We start from the raw sequence: 18,973 nt of genomic DNA, 5'->3' as shown, positions 1-18,973 counted from the left end.
CCTACATACTTCAGACAAATGGTTATCCAATCTCTTCTTAAAAACTTCCAGTGTTGGAGCATCCACAACTTCTGGAGTCAGGTTGTTCCACTGATGAATTGTTCTCACTGTCAGGAAATTTCTCCTTAGTTCTAAGTTGCTTCTCTCCTTGATGAGTTTCCATCCGTTGCTTCTTGTCCTTCCTTCAGATGCGTTGGAGAATAGCTTGACTCCCTCTTCTTTGTGGCAGCCCCTGAGATACTGGAACACTGCTATCATGTCTCCCCTAGTCCTTCTTTTCATTAAACTAGACATACCCAGTTCCTGCAACCGTTCTTCACATGTTTTATCCTCCAGTCCCCTAATCATCTTTGTTGCTCTTCTCTGCACTCTTTCTAGTGTCTCCACATCTTTTTTACATCGTGGCGACCAAAACTGGATGCCGTATTCCAAGTGTAGCCTTCCCAAGGCATTATAAAGTTGTATTAACACTTTATGTGATCTTGATTCTATCCCTCTGTTTAAGGATCTGTTTAAGGATCCTAGATTCATGGCCCAGGAGATTTGCTTTTTGGGAACCCCTGATCCAAGTTGAGTTCTGACCTCTTTGAAGCAAATTCCAGGACCAGAAATCCATGCTTCCATGTCTTTTTCTTAACACACACAAAGGTGCGCGCAAACAGCTCTTTCAAAAGGCACATACAGATGTCCTCTCTGCTTCCACCCTCCTTTCAGATTGGATTCTTCACACCTGAAGAGAGACACACGCTTGATTTGGGTCAAGACTAGAAAACATGAAGAAATTTGTAGGATTTTTATTTTTAGTTGAATTTCTGCAAATGGTCCTTGTTTGGTTATTTCCATTCTTCCACAGGAAATCGGTCTGCTTTGCCCTAACTGAATAGTGCAAGGATTTTTTCAGCTATCTGTGTCACCCACAGACCTCGAGGAAAGTCAGAATAGCCATTTTATCACAGTGCGGATAGTCCTCGACTTACAACAATTTCTCTTAGCGACCGTTTGAAGTTACAACAGCACTGAAAAAAGTTGTTCACACTTCCGACCGTTGCAGCATCCCCACAGTCACGTGGTCAAAATTCAGACGCTTGGAAACTGGCATGTACTTATGACTGTTGCAGTATCCCAGAGTAACGTGATCCCCTTTTGCGTCCTGACCAGCAAAGTCCATGGCGAATCCAGATTCACTTAACAACCGGGTTACTAATTTAACAAAGGCAGCGATTCACTTAACAACGGTGGCAAGAAAGGTCGTAAAATGGGGCAAAGCTCACGTAACAAATTTCTCACTTAGCAATGTCAATTTTGGGCTGAATTGCAGTCTTAAACCGAAGATTACCTGTATGTGTGGCTTTCCGATTTTCTGATAGGTTTTTGAGACCATCACGTTGTGTTGGAAATCAACAGCTGATTGTTCTACATTTCAATTAAAACTTATGCAGATAAAAGTGAGGGGAAATGACATTTTCAAATACAGTGAAGGAAGAGAGTTTTGAAAACTAGGAGCTGTTGCTTGGAGAGATAAAAGAGAAGTGAACATCAAACTGGAATTCCACATTTGAGTTTCTGTTTCGCCCAACCCCTCCTTAACTATTAGTTGTTTTTCATTCCCTTCGAATTTCATAAAGTTATTTTTTTTTCCCCCTCAAGAAAACAGTTTTAACAATTGCATCCCAATTGCAGAATTTCAAATTTTAGCAGGCATTTATGTAGATCGATTGTGATCATTGAGCTACATAAAATTAAATTAAAAAATTGCCATGGGTTAAAAACTGCATTCACATAGTTTAGAAAACCGTTTGCGTATATTTTACTTGACTGACACAATCTTTGTTTTCTTTTGTTCAGCTCCAGTGATTAACCGGTTCACGAGGCGAGCATCAGGTGAGTTCCCAAATTTAAATATTCACCCATCAGTTGATTATTGAAATATTGTTATTTGTCATTTGATGTAATGTTCTTATCGTGTATAAAACCCCTAATATCGCCTTATTTTTATAATGTTTTTATAATCTGTTGCACTTTTTCAAAAAGGAAGAAACCCCCCCCCCCAGAAAAATAGCTACATTGAAATAATATCAATTGCATTTGATAAACATATAATGAAGATTCTAAAAGATTCTAAAATTCTTTTACATCGAAATTTTAATTTGTTTTAAATTATTGGGATTTTTTAATTGTCTTGGGCTAAATTATTTAATATGGTTTTAATTATATCTTTTAACTTTTGTATTTATGTATTTTATTTTGTGCCTGTTCACCGCCCTGAGTCCTTCGGGAGTAGGGCGGTATATAAATCTAATTTAAAAAAAAAAAAAAAGATGCTTTCTTAATCTAAGTGGGGTTCTTGGGACATATTTCCATCAAGATCTTCTTACAGCAGGAGTGTCAAACTCACGTCATCACGGTGTTATCACGTGATGTATCATGACTTCCCCCCCTTCGCTAAACCCGGTGTGGGCGTGGCCAGCGCGTGACGCATCCGACCGGCGGGTCGCAAGTTTAACAGCCCTGTCTCAGATATATATGTTTGTGTGTTCTGTGTACATTGTTTTTGTGGTTCTGAAAGCATGAAAAACTCATCTTTGTCCAGAACCTATTAAGTTCCAAGTAGTAGGTATATTATTTAATACAATATACATGTCTTTTTAAAAAAAAAAATTCCCAAGAGTTCTGTCAATATGTTGTGTATCATTACTTCAAAAGTGTAGGAAAAGGAGTGGCAGAAACTGGGGGCGGAGTTAAAAGAGAGATCAGCCTAGAATCCTTATGTAGTCACCAGTGAACTAAGTCCAACCTCCTTTGAATTCCCTTGACCCTTTACCCAGTGGTGAAATCCAATTTTTTTTACTATCGGTTCTGTGGGCGTGGCTTGGTGGGCGTGGTGGGTGTGGCGTGGCTTGGTGGGCATGGCAGGGGAAGGATACTGCAAAATCTCCATTCCCATCCCACTCTGGGCCCAGCCAGAGGTGGCATTTGCCGGTTCTCCGAACTACTCAAAATTTCCGCTACCGGTTCTCCAGAACCTGTCAGAACCTGCTGGATTTCACCCCTGCCCTTACCCTAGCTCTTAGCAGGTAATGACTGTTAGTTGAGAAGATTCCTGTGCCTGGGACATGAGTAGCAATAAATCAGTTTAATTGGATCTTCACATGCGGACTCGTGTCTGACAAAAAGGAATATAAAGAAGAACATGACCATAAGATAACAGGCTAAAGTGTCTTCAAATCTCTTTGCAATGCCATCTTCCTTACTCTCCACACCCAAGAATGGTTGAAGCTGACTTAGAACTTGGATGTCTCTACCCCCCACGTCCTAACTGGCTCTCAATTGTTGTATGGCAATCAACCTCTACCGCAATGTTTTTCCAGCTTGGCGACTTTTAAGATGTGTGGACTTCAACTCCCAGAATTCCCCACATAACACGTCTGGCTGGGGAATTCTGGGAGTGGTGGCGAAATCCACATATCTTAAAATTGCCAGCTTTAGAGAAACACTGCTCTAGGGGTGCAAACGGGTGAAATCCAGCAGGTTCTGACAGGTTCTGGAGAACCGGTAGCGGAAATTTTGAGTAGTTCGGAGAACCAGAAAATATCACCTCTGGCTGGCCCCAGAGTGGGGTGGGAATGGAGATTTTGCAATATCCTTCCCCCAGGAGTAGGGAGGGAATGGGGATTTTGCAGTATCCTTCTCCTGCCACGCCCACTAAGCCACACCACGCCCACCAAGCCACTCCCACAGAACCGATAGTAAAAAAAATGAATTTCACCACTGGGTGTAAAGCTTTCTAACCCATAGGCAATGGTGGGATTCAAAAATTTTTACTAAAAGTTCTGTGGGCATGCTTGGTGGGCGTGGACAGGGGGTGTGACAGGCATCATTCGGCCTCCTGCACTCCCTGGGAGCAAAAATGGGCCGCGGGCAGATGTGCCGCCCCTCAGTGCCCAGTTTTGGGCCTAGGAGGCCTCCCTGCAATTACCTGGGAGCCAGAAAGGCGTGCGTGGGGACTCTGGGAAGGGGCAGGGTGGGAACGGGCGGGGCCAGCCAGCAATTTAACTACCGGTTCTCCCGAACCGGCTCGAACCGGCTGAATCCCACCACTGCCCATAGGCCAGATTTTTCTTCAGTGAAGAAACCTTGCCACCCAATAAATATTAAATGTTTTGTATTCAAATCCCGCCAAACCTCGCCTTGTCATTTGCTGTGAGGCTTGTCGCTGAAAATCCCCCGCCAAACAAGGCAGCTGCATGAGGGATTCTCTTGAAAGGAGGTTCATAGTTTATTTATGTGTGTCATTTCATCCCGTTCATCGTGGCTTCTAGTCTTTCCAGAGCAGGCCAGTGTAACTGAGCGGTTGATCAACAGACAAACTATAAGACGACGAGCCATTAAAATAATGTAATAAATGACGTTTAAATAACGTCAGGATGATGGCAGCAGATGAACCCCATGATCAAAATTCACTACAGGGAATGTAGTGGTCATAAGTGTGAGAAATGGCCATAAGCCGCTTTTTTGGGTGTCGTTGCCACTTTGAACGGTTCCTAAATGAACGGTCACAAGTCGAGAAACACCTGCGCTCCACAGGCACCACCTGAATGGACCAAAGATTCCTGAATCTAGAACCGAAACCCATCTCTGCCTTCAAAATTTCTTACTCAACAGATATTATTCTTACGATCGGGTTGGTTCAGCTGGCCGGAATGTTTCTTTTTCTCTATTGGGTTGGTGTTTTAAGGATGGCCTGTGCTTCATCTTAGCGGAAATTAACCAATTAAATAGCCAGAGGTTAATTGCAGAAGCACCTGCTGACAATAATATGAGGGATTAATTATTTAGCAGATAATCCACCCAACATGCTGTGACTATTAACAGAGGTGTTTTCTTTTTTTTTTTTTTAAATATATTCTACACAAGCCATAATTGTGCACAGCTGCTGTGATGGCACAGTTCCACGCGAATCCATCCTGGTCACATCCTTATCTTTCATCCAGGGTGCGTCCTTTTTGGCAGTACCCTTGCCATCCTCCTCCTCCTACCCCATGCTTATTAAATTCAGGGTGGTATTTTTTTTTTTTTTAATTTGATTCATATGCTGCCCTTCTCCGGAGACTCAGGGCGGCTTACAATGCGTTAAGCAATAGCCTTCATACTTTTGTATATTTATACAAAGTCAGCTTATTGCCCCCACAAACTGGGTCCTCAATTTACCTACCTTAGAAAGGATGGAAGGCTGAGTCAACCTTGAGCCTGGTGAGATTCAAACCTGCAGTAATTGCAGGCAGCTGGTGTTAATAACAGGGTGCTTTAGACCACTGTACTACCAAGGCTCTTAATGTGAGGAAGAAGGCAGTGGGAGCTGGTCAGGAGAGAAGAGTTTCAAACTGTGCCATGCCCTGGTCTCGTGTATCCCCCCCCTCTCTTAACAAAGAATTATTATTATTTTTTCAATGGGTAGCTGAGTCCTTCACATAGACCAGTGTTTTTGTCAACCGAGGCAGCTTGAAGATGGGTGGACTACAACTCCCAGAATTCCTCAGCCAAGGTTGAGGAAACACTGGCATACAGTAGTGGCCGAAATTGTGGAAACCTTTTGGGAAAAGTGTATTTTCTAAAACTAGCTAATAACACTACTTTTTTGGGGCAGTAGTAATAGTACCATAAAATTATATATCAATGGAAAGATAATTTAATCAAGAATGTAATGCAATAACTTTTATGAGGGATTTGCTATTAGAATAACAGTTACGGTATAAAGAAGGAAAGTGAAACACGTAGAAAAAATGAGATGTACAAAAATGATCCCCATAGAAAAAATGAGATATACAAAAATTATCCCCATGTTAGTCAATACTTAGTTGGGTAACCTTTAGCATGAATTACGGCCTTACAAGAATGTAATGCAATAACTTTTATGAAGGATTTGCTGTTAGAATAGCAGTTACAGCGTAAAGAAGGAAAGTGAAACAGGTAGAAAAAAATGAGATACACAAAAATGATCACCATGTCAGTTAATACCAGGGGTGAAATCCAAATTTTTTCCCTATCGGTTCTTTGGGCGTGGCTTGGTGGGCATGGCAGGGGAAGGATGTTGCAAAATCTCCATTCCCACCCCACTCCAGGGGAAGGATACTGCAAAATCTCCATTCTCTCCTCTCCTGGGGGAAGGATATTGCAAAATCTCCATTCCCACCCCACTCTGGGGCCAGCCAGAGGTGGTATTTGCCGGTTCTCCGAACTACTCAAAATTTCCGCTACCAGTTCTCCAGAACCTATCAGAACCTGCTGGATTTCACCCCTGGTTAATACTTAGTTGGGTAACCTTTAGCATGAATTACAGCCTTACAACGTCTTCCCATGGAGTGAACCAAGTCTTTTAGTTCTGCAGCTGTTACAATGGGAAACCAAGATTGAATGATGGCTTCTATTAACTGGGTTTTATTGCTGGGTCGCTTCTGACTAACCAGTTTCTTTCGTCGGCTCCATAGATTTTCAATTGGGTTAAGATCTGAGCTATTCCCAGGCCATTCCAGCAGTGGAATAGGATTCTCTTGAAACTTCAAAAAACAAGTGGTGTTATTAGCCATCAAACCTCAAAAATATATTCTTCCCAAAAGGTTTCCACAATTTTGGCCACTACTGTAGATTAAACAAGGTTGAACGAAGGATTCAGCTGCAGCCGGTCTTCACAAAATATGTCACCTTTTGCTGAATATGGTTAAAAGATTGAGGTGCGAGGTGCTTTTTTTCTTCTTCACTATAGTCTGAATGATTTCATCCTGATTATGGGGAATGCCGAATTGTGTTTTTTTCTCAATATGTTCCATTTTTGAAATAGGTTTTTTTAAAAGTCCTGGTTCAGGGCAAGCTTAAATGGTGCTAGCCCGCTGAAGTGGCAGGGTTTGTGTCAATAATTTTTCAAGATGGCAGGCATGGCATTGTGATGGGAGGTATCCAGGGGTGGGCTTCAAAAATTTTAGCAAGGGGTTCTCTGCCCGGTTGCTGGGTGGGCGTGGCCATGGTGGGCGTGGCCTAGTCAGCTTCCTGTACCATGGTGTGGGGGGGCATTTTTGCCCTTTTTGGGCTCCGGAGGCTTTCCGTGAGCCTCTGGGAGGGCAAAAATGGCCTCCCCAGGCTCCAGAGGCCCTCTGGAGGCCAGAAATGGGCCCGTTTCCGGCCTTCCCGAACTTCCAGTAGGCCCGTTTTTTGCCCTCCCCGAGCCTCCACGTGTGCCCTGCACTTACCTGCATCCAAAACGGGCCACATGGGGACTCCTGGGAGGGGCAGGGTGGGGTGGGTGGGGCCAGCCAGGAGTGGCATTTGGGGGTTCTCCGAACTGCACAGAATCTTAGCTAGAGGTTCTCCGGAACCCCTGGGAACTCCCAGGAGCCCAGCCCTGGAGATATCTCCTGTGGCAGGCCAACAACATTATCTGTGTAGGAGAAGGAGTGGCAGAACTTGCGGGTGGAGTCAAAAGAGGAATCAGCCTAGAATCTCTACGTAGCCACAAGCAAACCTAAGTCCAACCTTCCTTGGATTCTATAGACCCTTATCTAATTCCAGGCAGGTGCCGACTGTTAGTTTAAGAAGATTTCTGTGCATACACTGTTTAGCAATAAATCGGTTGGCGGAAGTTGAAGTCCACCAATCTCAAAGTTGCTGAGGGTGGATACCCCTACCATAGACTTTTCCTGAACATCCATTGTTAGTGTGCTTATTTAGTAAAAGGCAGCAAATGTTCATTTTAGCAGCTGTCCATATGTACCATAAAATTACGTGGATTGTGAGCCGAGCAGAAAAATCTGAAAAGAACATAATGGTAGAATTATTTGAATTAACTGAAACGGTGTTTAATATCTCAAGAGTTTAATGCACTGAGTAAAAAAAAAGAAAAAAAAGAACAATATTCAGCAGAAGGGAGAACACACATTAGAGCAATTTTAAGTAGGACTTTTTTTTTCAAATTAGGTGAAATATATTCTGTACAGAAATAGAATTTTATCTCTAGAGAAAGGGTGCAATGTGCTTGCACAACATACACAAAAAAAGGTGAATATTTTATATCTGCGGGATCTGACCTGGCTGGGAAAGCTTCTCCCAAGTTGTCCCAGTCCTTCTGACTGGTCATTAAATGTTCCCGTCGTACATATGACTCTACAAGGCGGTGCTCAACTCTGTTTCAAAGCCGAAGAGCCAACTGTGTCCCAAGATGTCTCCGTGGTCATGTGCAGTGGTGAAATTCAGCCGGATCTATCCGGATCACGCGATCGGGAAGCGCCAGCGGCAGCGACATCCACCCAGATGTCCCGTTTTTGATCCTTTGCGCATGCGCGCCTTCTGTGCATGTGTGGAGGGGGCGCGGGCACTCACATTTGCGAACCGGTAGGGAAGGTAAGTGATTTTCGCCCCTGGTCATGTGGTCGGCATGACTAAACGCCAAAGGCGCACGGAACCCTGTTCCCTTCCCACCAAAGTTGGTCCCTATTTTTCTACTTGCATTTTTTATGTGCTTTCGAACTGCTAGGTTGGCAGAGCTGGGACATAGTCATGGGAGCTCACCCCGTTACGCGGCACTTGGGATTCGAACCGCTGAACTGCCGACCTTTCGATTGACAAGCTCAGCGTCTTAGCCACTGAGCCACATCTTTACTTCTCACATCCTCATCTTTACTTCTTTTACTGGTCATTACTTCTGTCCAAATTCTGGATATTTTTTAACAAACCAGGATTTTGAACCAGGAACATTCCCAGAGAGAAGGAATGAGAGCATCCGGCTGTGTTTCAGCTGTGTTTTTCTTTTAGTTCCTTTCTGCTGAAAGGTCTTAACACTGGCCGGCTGCTTTCTGCGGCTTCATTAAACATTTGTTGTGAGAACTCACGTTGGGTGTGCCTAGGGTTAAGAGATATTTATGGAGTTTCTCACTCATCCAGGTCGTGGTTGTCCCAAAGGTACCATCGGGACAAAATGCCAACAATCCATCTGTATTTGAAAGACAGAAGTCACTCTTTTGAAGACAGCAAAGTCCACATTCTGGACCGAGAGGACTACGGAGGGATCAAAGAGTCCATCTATGTTAGAATTGAACAGCTCTCTCTCAAGTTGCACCCGGAGGCTCCAACTGGTCCAGAATGCAGCCGCGCGGGTGATTATGGGAGCCACAGGGCGCTCCCACGTAACACCTCTCCTGCGCTGCACTGGCTCCCAGTGGTCTTCCGGGTGCGCTTCAAGGTGTTGGTTTTCACCTTTAAAGCGCTCCATGGCATAGGGCCGGGATACCTGCGAGACCGCCTGCTGCTACCGATAACCTCCCACCGGCCAGTACGCTCACACAGAGAGGGCCTCCTCAGGGTGCCGTCGGCCAAGCAATGTCGGCTGGCGGCCCCCAGGGGGAGAGCCTTCCCTGTGGGGGCACCCAACCTGTGGAATGAGCTACCTCCTGGATTACGACTGATCCCGGACCTCCACGCTTTCCGAAACGCCCTGAAGACTTATTTATTCCAACAAGCTGGCCTAGTTTAAATGGGGTTTTTAAATTTTCGATTTTATTGATTCTGGGTTTTAAATTGGGAACTTTTCGATTTTGCAGATCTGGGATTTTAAATTGGAAATGCCGATGATTTAATTTCATTTTAGTTTTTTCTTAACTTTAGTACTATATGTGTTTTAAGTTTGGCTGTCCACCACCCTGAGTCCCCCTGGGGAGAAGGGCGGTATATAAATTGAATAAATAAATAAATAAATAATAATAAATAACAGAAGGGGAAAGATACAACACCACTTATCTCCTGTCTACAACGAAGCCTTTTCAGAAGTTCCAAGAAGGTTCCACCAACGTTTGCGTTCTGATTCAAGGTGTCCCTGAGGGCACAGATAAACCTCAATCATTCCCAGAAAGGGTTCCTAAGTCTGGGCACTATGTTTGGCTCCAGAATACAGAATAACAGAATTGGAAGGGACCTTGGAAGTCTTTTAGTCCAACCCCCTGCTCAAGCAGGAGACGCTACCATTCCGGACTAATCTCTTCTTCAAAACCTGCATCAATGGAGCTGTTCTGACCCAGCTCTCCAAACACAACAAACCCTCTGACGTGAACTCAAAAGATTCCTTTATTAGGAGCGCCAGCAGCCCCGGCAAAAAGTTTCTCTCTCACCGCAGCCTAACAAATCTGTCCGGCATGAAGATGAATAATTGTCTGCCACATCTACTCATCTCCGCCCCCTGCCTTTTATCCCCAGAGCTAGAGTGGGGCTTCACTAGCAGCGGTGGCTCTTCCGTCCCAAGGACCGGCCCATAGATTTCCACTGCTCTCCTCTCCTCTGCCTTCTTTGCATCCGCGCGTCAGGCACTGGGCCCAGCGGTTCCTCCTCTTCTTCATCAACCACCTCCAGACGTGGGGGCTGTTGACGCTCCATCTGAGGGCTGACAAGACGGCCCAGGCTTTGCCTCTCTCTCTCTCTGCCAGGTCCATTCCCTCTTCCCCCTCGGAGCTCCCAGGTTGCCCTGATGCTGATCCTGATTCCCACCTCTCCTCCTCATCCGATTCGGCTGCTGGAAGGGCTGGCGGCCGAAAGGCCACAACAGGAGTACCCATAAGTCTGGGATTGAAGCTGCCTTGATATTCTTCTAATTTCATTGTGCCTTGCACAGATAGAAGGCACTTGGTGCCGGAGGCCACAAAGCAACTCCATAATATTGTGGGGTTTTTTGCATCTTTAACTGTAGAGTTGAAGTTCTTTTCCAAAAAGCTTCATTTTTTTCTTCTTCTGTGACCCTAGAGTGGCTGTGACATAACCAAAAAGTTCTAATTTTGCTTTATCTATTCAAATGACATCTTCCCCAAAAGGGGAATTTTAGGAAAAACAATTTACGATTTAACCACGTATGACCGCAATTGAGCCCAAAGTTTCTGTTGTTAAGTGAGACATTTGTTAAGTGAATTTTGTCCCATGTTACGACCTTCCTTGCCACAGTTGTTAAGTGAATCCCTGCGGCTGATAAGTTAGTAACTCAGCTGTTAAGTGAATCTGGCTTCCCCATTGACTTCGCTCGTCAGAAGGTCGCAAAAGGGATCACCTGACCTTGGGACACAGCGACGGTCATAAATATGAGACCAGTTGCCAAACATCTGAATTTTGATCCCGCGATCATGGGGATGCTGCAAAGGTTGTAACTGTAAAGAAACGTCCGTAAGTCACATTTTTCAGTGCTGTTGTAACTTTGAATGGTCACTAAATGAACTGTCGTAAATCAAGGACTACCTGTACCAATAAGTTTGGCCACATTTGTGGTATGGCCTTGTTATACCGTGTTTCCCCGAAAATAAGACCCTGTCTTATATTTTTTTGAACCTAGAAATAAGCACTTGGCCTTATTTTCGGGGAGGTCTTATTGTTTTGGGGCGCGTGGAGGAAACCAGAGGAAATGGCAGGGAACGGCTGTGCATGCATTTAAATATTTTCAGGGAGGGCTTATTTTCGGGGGGGCTTATTTTCAGGGAAACGGTATATTTTGGACTATTGACACCCACCGGTGGTGTATTTGAGATTTATTACAAATAAAAATCATGTTTCCCTTGCAAATGGTTCAATTTCCTTTCTTTTTCTCTGGCTTCAGTCCTTTATTGGCGTAAACAAAAAGAGGCTAATATGAAAAATTGTGTTTCTTGACACCTGAGGGTTGACATGTGCAGACAGAAGACACAAGAAATCCACTAGAAATCTGTTATTTTTCAAACCCTGGCTCTGAGTTTACAACACCTGGAAGTTGTAAAGTTTCATTTATAGACACATCCTGGAAGAGATACATGGACAGGGAGAAAACGAAGGGGAAAACAAGCTGGACTTCAGCCGGTTTGATCCTGTTCTCATCCAACACCGCGTTCCTTATGGAGAATGTTGTTTGTTGTTTCAAAGAACTAGAAGCCCGAATCAAAGCAACTCCTACCCTGTTTCCCTGAAAATAAGACATCCCCTAATAATAAACCCAATCGGGCTTTTGAGCACATGCGCTAAAATAAGCCTGCCCCCCAAAAAATAAGCCCTCCCTGAAAATATTTAAACGCAGAGCTGGAAATCAGGTAAGATGGCAAGAGGAACCCCATCTTGCTCCACATGCCCCAAAATAATAAGACCTCCCCAAAAATAAGGCCACACTTTTATTTTGGGGTTTAAAAAAATATAAGACAGGTGTTGTGACCCAGGCCCAAGTACGTAGTATTAGACACAAACAGTTCCAAAACAAACAGACTTTATTAGAACAGCTGAGAATGAACTCATTCTCCGCGTAGTCCAAACTAAATCAAAACAAACTCTTCATAACACAAATCCTTCAGTCTTATCACCAACCTTGGTATAATTAGGCAAACTGCCAAAGGCTTCTCTTGGCAAAAGTTCAGAAGCAGAAGACGCCGACCAGAGATAAGTGCAGCAAGACAAGAACAAGTCTATCAATGGTTGTTTTCCGACAAAGAGCCCAAGAGCTGTTGCTGGTCTTTTAAGCCTTATGGGAGGGGCCAATCATCTCTGGGCCTTACTCCTGAGTCGTCCTTTTTGCTGTAGCTGCTCTTGCCTTCTGGCAGCTCTTCTCATGCGTGCACTAGGAACAGGCTCCTCCTGTTCCTCTGCCTCTCTGCTGTCAGCCTCTGGAGGCTCCGGAGTCCGCACATCACTCCCTGATGGCCCTGACCCCATCTCTGCCTCCGACGCAGAGCCCTCATCCGGGCCTTCCCCAGACTCCAGGACTGGCCCCTGTTCTTCCTCAGCCTCATCGCTGTCCGACTCCGCTGTCAGCTCCGCAGGCTGCTGGTGGACCACAACAACTTATTTTTGGGGAAACACGGTAGTTACTGAAAACATTACTCAGAGACACCCCTTTCCTGCTTCCATCAGGAGTCCAAATTCAAGAGCCCCAAAAGATGGCTGACTGATCTTTGCTGAAGCACATCCAATGAAAGGAACCCATTTTTCTGAGTAATTGGTTCCACCCTCAAGCATCTTTTACCACTAAAAAGTCTTTTTTTTAATGTTCAGACAGTATCCGTCTTCCTAATCCATTACTGGAACGAAAGAGAACAAATCTTGACCTTCTCTGTGTAACATCTTTTTAGGGTTTTTAGCGAGGGCTATTATATTCCCATTCGGTTGTCTCTCCTCAACTTTGCTATCTTTCTGGGTCTGTAAAGAAATCTTATTTTTAGTATCCTGATTGTTGTTCTTTTGAGAAACCTGTTCAAGTGAGCATGATTCTTAAAGTATGATAGCCAGAATTATTATTCCTTTTCCATAATTTGGTCAACCATGCTTCGGTTTATGCAGCCTAAAGTTGATTTGCATTTTATGACAGCTGCCAGCTCAATTTGCAACTACAATTTGCAATCATTTGTAATCAATTACAGTCTGTAATCTATTATAGTTTTAAAATACTTAATAAGATATCCAGCTATCTTATATTTGTTTATTTGATCTCTGTTCTCCAATAAAAGGCTTCCCATTTGTCTTTATTAACATTTATGATACACTTACTTTCAACCCAGATTTCTGAGACAGGGTGGAAATTTTTAGCATTGAGTGCAACTTCATTCTTTTGTTTCTAATCCTTTTGAACAAATTATATTCTTAAATCAGGGCAAATCATTCCTACATATTTCTACTATACTTCTTCTGCTCCTCCTTGTGCCATATCTGTCATTGGACGCTGGCGATCCTATTTTAATCGACAGCTGAATGAAAAAGAGCTGTTGAGTTTTGCCCAAACTTAGATTTTGAAGCCATTATATTCTTCTGCCTGGACCTCGTTTTGTCTTTAATCTTTCCTTTGGAGCAGGGGTCAGCAACCTGCAGCTCCGGAGCTGCATGCGGCTCTTTGGGCCCTCTGCTGGGGCTCCCTGTCTGGTGATTCCACCACTGGCTGGCCCTGCCCCTCGCCCTCCCCTCCCAGTCACTCCTCGCCTGAGAAGGTAAGGGTAACGGCGGGGGATGAAGAAGCGGCCAGGGCAGAGACAGAGAGAGGGGGAGAGAGAGAGACATAGAGAGGAGGAGAGAGTGGGGGGAGAGAGGAAGGGAGAGGAGAGAGAGATATGTCAAAAAGGATTTTGTGGTTCCCGGTGTTTTTTAACAACTAGTTCTCTGCCCTAATGACCGGCTGGGTAGGCATAGCTAGGGGGTCATGTGACTGATGGAAGTGAGTGTCATCGAGTTGGCCACGCCCCCCCCTTTTTTTTTTGCGCTTTAATTTATATGCTGCCCTTCTCCGGAGACTCAGGGCGGCTTACAATGCGTTAAGCAATAGCCTTCATACTTTTGTATATTTATATTTTGTGGCTCCCGGTGTTTTCTTTTCTGTGGGAAACTGGTCCAAATGGCTCTTTTGAATATTTAAGTTTGGCAGACCCTTGCTTTGGAGGATTAAGTGAAGTATGCCATATTTTTCTGAGTGTCGCATCACGTGCCCAAAATATTCTAACTTGCTTTTTTTATGGTTTTGATGATTTCCCTTGGCTTTTCCAGGTGGCTTATCACCTCCTCATTTCTGATTTTCTCAACCCAACATATACGTAACAGCCGCCTGTAAATCCACATTTCAAATGCTTCTAGTCTGCTGTACTTAACTTTACTAAAATTATGGTTGCTTTGCTCTACTAGGAATTCAAGCATATCTTGTTTGTTTTTGAGCGTTAATGCATTAACAGAGAGATAGAATCAAGATCTTGTAAAGCAGTGATCTGCAACCTTAAATGCTCAAAGAGCCATTTGGACCCGTTTTCCACAGAAAAGAAAACACCGGGAGCCACAAAACCTGGGTGGGCGTGGCCAACTTGATGACACTCACTTCCACCAGTCACATGACACCCCCCCCTAGCTATGCCTACCCAGCCGGTCATTAGGGCAGAGAACTAGTTGTTAAAAAACACCGGGAACCACAAAATCCTTTTGACATATTTCTCCTCTCCCCTCCCTTCCTCTCTCCCCCTCTCTCTGTATCTCTCTATGTCTCTCTGTCTCCCCCTCTCTCTGTCTCTGCCCTGGCCACTTCTCCATCCTCCGCCATCGCTCTTACCTTCTCAGGCCAGGTGAGGAGTGACTGGGAGGGGAAAGCAAGGGGCGGGGCCAGCCAGTGGTGGGATCACCTGACAGGGAGCCTCAGCAGAGGGCCCAAAGAGCCGCATTTGGCTCCAGAGCCACAGGTTGCTGACTCCTTTTGTAAAGTGATCTTTTTACCACTTTATAATGCCTTGGTAAGACGACACTTGGAATGTTGCATCCGGTTTTGGTCGCCACGATATAAAAAAGATGTTGAGACTCTAGAAAGAGTGCAGAGAAGAGCAACAAAGATGATTAGGGGATGATTGGAGGCTAAAACATACAAAGAACGGTTGCAGGAATTGGGTATGTCTAGTTTAATGAAAAGAAGGACAAGGGGTGACATGATAGCAGTCTTCCAATATCTCGGGGGTTGCCACAAAGAAGAAGGGGTCAACCTATTCTCCAAAGCACATGGAGGCAGGACAAGAAGCAATGGATGGAAACTAATCAAGGAGAGAAGCAACCCAAAATTAAGGAGAAATTTCCAGACAGCGAGGACAATTAATCAGTGGAACAACTTGCCTCCAGAAGTCGAATAGAAAGATATAATAGATAGATTACCTGCATTTCAGTGCTTATGTTAAACTCTCCTGTTTAAAGTTCTGTCTGAAGAATTTACTATTTGCCTACACTTGTACTTAACGTTGTACTCAGAACTAGAAATACGTAGAAATTGTTTCCTTTGTATTTCCTAGCCTGATGGCTCTTCTGCTTATATAACTGATTTCATGCATTATTTATTGGCCATTGAAATTACCTTAATTTTTCTTTTCCACAAAGGAAAGATGATTTAGTGTATGAATAAGATTACCTTTTGTCTGACCTTACCAGCCATTTATTTCCATCTTCGCTCTGAAGTAATCTGATTTCCATTTGTTCCTGCAGAATAGGCCTATTGTGTTACCTTTTGACTGATGTTGTTGTTTCTGAATTCCACTTTATACAAGAAGATAATGGCCTTAAGAGGCCCATTCTCCACCTTCCTGGTCCTCAGGATTAGAGACCATTTGTAAACATGAGTTCCGTTTATACGTCTGAAGATATGTCCTTGAATTGTATTCAAATGTTTATATTTTCTGAAATGAAGTGGCTGACAACAGAAAAGAGAATTATTTTCCATCAAGGTAACCATTGAACATCCTTCAGTAGATTCCGTTCGTTGCTATTATCTGTTGAACTATTTCAGTCAGTCCGTCCATCCGTCATCCATCCATCCATCCATCCATCCATCCATCCATCCATCCATCCATCCATATCTATCTATCTATCTATCTATCTATCTATCTATCTATCTATCTATCTATCTATCGCTGTGTGTGTATGTTCCAGCATAACTCTGGAACGCCTTGAGCAATTTCAACCAAACTTGGTACACAGTTGACTTACTCCCTTGAAAGAAATACTGTGGGGGTAAAACACCCCTAACACCCCTCGGTGTGTGTGTGTGTGTGTGTTCCAGCATAACTCTGGAATGCCTGGGCTGCTGAAATGAAAAGGAATGAATTATATCTGTAGTGTCAAATCACAGTACTTTTGACAGTGATACTGTGCATTTTGGATTCAAGTTCTGTTAAGATACAGCCTGTTGTGCCTTAAAATGGCTTCTACTGTACAGCACAATGGAGTTGCCATGGAAACGGCTTCATAGTACTCCACAAGGGGCCTCCCTTTGCTAAGGGGGATTGCTTCTTTAAAAAAACAACAACAACACCCTAGGCCCTCAGCTTCAAGCAAAAGAGGACAAATTGTCGGGGAAGGTGCCTGCTAATGCAGATAATCGCCTCAAAGACTGTTCCCTGTAAAAATTTTCCCAGGCTGTTGGCCAGGGCAATTAGGTCTCTAAATCTCACCACAGTGGTTGAGCCAGTCCTTTTCTTGTCTAATACAGGATTGGGATAAATAAATACCCGGGCAATGCCGGGTTATCAGCCAGTATCAAATATAGACAAGCTGATAAGATGGTTTTTCCCTGTACCTTCTGTTCTGTACTTTTGAGTTATATTCTGCTAATTTGACCCAGGAGGGGGCTAGAGGTTTTAAAATAAACAAATGGGGCCATCTTATCTCTCTTTATAAAGATTGCAAGAGTGGGACACGAATGAAGGCCAATATAAGTGTACCAGGATAAAGTGGCAGGATTCAATCTGGATCGGTCAACGGGACCAGAGGTTTTGTCTTCCGAGCTTTCTGACTCGTGCTGGAGCCCACCCTCAGGGAACTTCTCTGTGGGCTTTGGGTTGTTCTGTGTGTGATATTTATATGGTGTCTGTTGTGTGCAGCTTTTTAGATGTAGATTGTGGCGTTGATGGCTGGCTTATTAAGTCATTGGCTGTTGTTTCCTTGTGCTGCCAAGCCCCCCAACCTCCTAAGTACTTGGTAAACTGGGGGTACATCAGCACTCCTGTTGATTGACAAGGGGCCTGTTTCCCAGGCTTCAATCATTTCTCTGGCTGTTTATGTGCCCACTCGTCCAACAGCTACTAAGATTGCTGGACGAGCAGGCACAAAAACAGCCAGGGAGTAGGACACATTGATGTCTCCAAAATGCTATCCATAAATAAATTTGTAGACATGTAAAATAAACAAAGGGGAAAGTTGATTAACTGCATCAGTCCTCAAACCCCGGAATCTGGGGGAATCAACCTGGTGGAATCTACCTGACACACCAGAGCGGAGAGGCAAGGAATGTTATGGATCAGTAGTGGGTTTCAAATCCCGCCACTACCGGTTCGCTCGTGGGCTCTCGCAGGTGCGCACAATGCTTCTGCGCATGCAGAACCCCCAACAGCCCACCCCTGGGGAGGGGGGAAGGAAGGATACTGGGACGGGGGATGTCAGGAACCGGAAGTGCCAACCTGAAACAACCGTTGAATGGTCCAAGGACACAGGCATGGGAACAGAAGGAAAATGTCCACCCAATAGCAAGAAGACCCAAGAGAAGAGGAAATTATTCAGTTTACGCGGGAAACTTTTAGATCTGGCTTTTCTTACAGTGTAGCCGCTTGACTTCAGTTAAAATATACCTTTCACTATGAATGGAGTGAAGGGTCTTTTCTAAATGCCCAAGCTGGTCCGACAGGGGCTATTTTTGCCTTTTAAAAAAATCTTAGAAACATTCATATGAATTCAATATGTTATTTCTAATCAAATTTCAAAACCCTTGTGACATATCTCTCTCTCTCCCCTCCCTCCCTTCCTCCCCCCCTTCCCCTCTCTCTGTATCTCTTTCTCTCCCCCTCTCTCTGTATCTCCCCTGGCTGCTTCTCTATCCACCGCCGTCACCCTTACCTTCTCAGGCCAGGCGAGGAGTGACTGGGAGGGGAGGGTGAGGGGCGGGGCCAGCCAGTGGTGGGATCACCCGACAGAGCCACAGCAGAGGGCCCAAAGAGCCGCAGGCAGCTCCGGAGCCGCAGGTTGCTGACCCCTGCTCCAGGAGATAGTGGAGGACTGAGATCTGTTGTCCATGATGTCACAAAGTGTTGAACACGGTTTAGTGACTGAAAAAAAACAGATGCCGAGAAACTTCAGAGCATTTATTTTCCTTAAATATACATTAAGGAGGGATTTTGTTTAAGAATTAAAAAAAACACGGTTTATGAATCCCTAGGTGTAGGGTTATTTCTGCTTATTCTCAAGTATTTGAATAAGCAGAAGCGTAGCATTTCTGGAGCAAGGAACTCAGTTAAATAAACCAAGTTTGTCTTAATTTAGGACTTTCCAGATTGATAGAGAAATATGATCTATGTGGAAAATTATTGGCCAAACATTTGTGTTACAGTAAACTATGAACTGATCTGAACCCTTGTGTTATGATAGCCGTCGGCTACCAGATGTGGGATATAAGCAAAAGATGACATCTGGAATAAATTCAGTGACACGGTTCATAAAACAGTAA

At 44.2% G+C, this 18,973-nt stretch overlaps 1 protein-coding gene across 1 annotated transcript in view; it reads left to right on the top strand.

Annotated features, from left to right (window-relative positions):
• Window positions 1–18,973, top strand: part of PRKAR2B (protein kinase cAMP-dependent type II regulatory subunit beta) — a 65,811-nt gene that overhangs the window by 24,952 nt on the left and 21,886 nt on the right. The window contains exon 2 of the mRNA XM_070947151.1: window positions 1,846–1,881. Within this exon, the coding sequence (XP_070803252.1) occupies window positions 1,846–1,881 (36 nt within the window). The remainder of the gene's footprint in view (window positions 1–1,845; window positions 1,882–18,973) is intronic.

The sequence above is a fragment of the Pituophis catenifer genome, unplaced genomic scaffold (assembly GCF_029215685.1).
Source record: "Pituophis catenifer annectens isolate HBS135680 unplaced genomic scaffold, rPitCat1.0.hap2 SCAF_7, whole genome shotgun sequence".
Taxonomy (NCBI): domain Eukaryota; kingdom Metazoa; phylum Chordata; class Lepidosauria; order Squamata; family Colubridae; genus Pituophis; species Pituophis catenifer.
The sequence above is the reverse complement of the archived record's forward strand: the minus strand, read 5'-3'. Positions and strand labels throughout refer to the sequence as shown.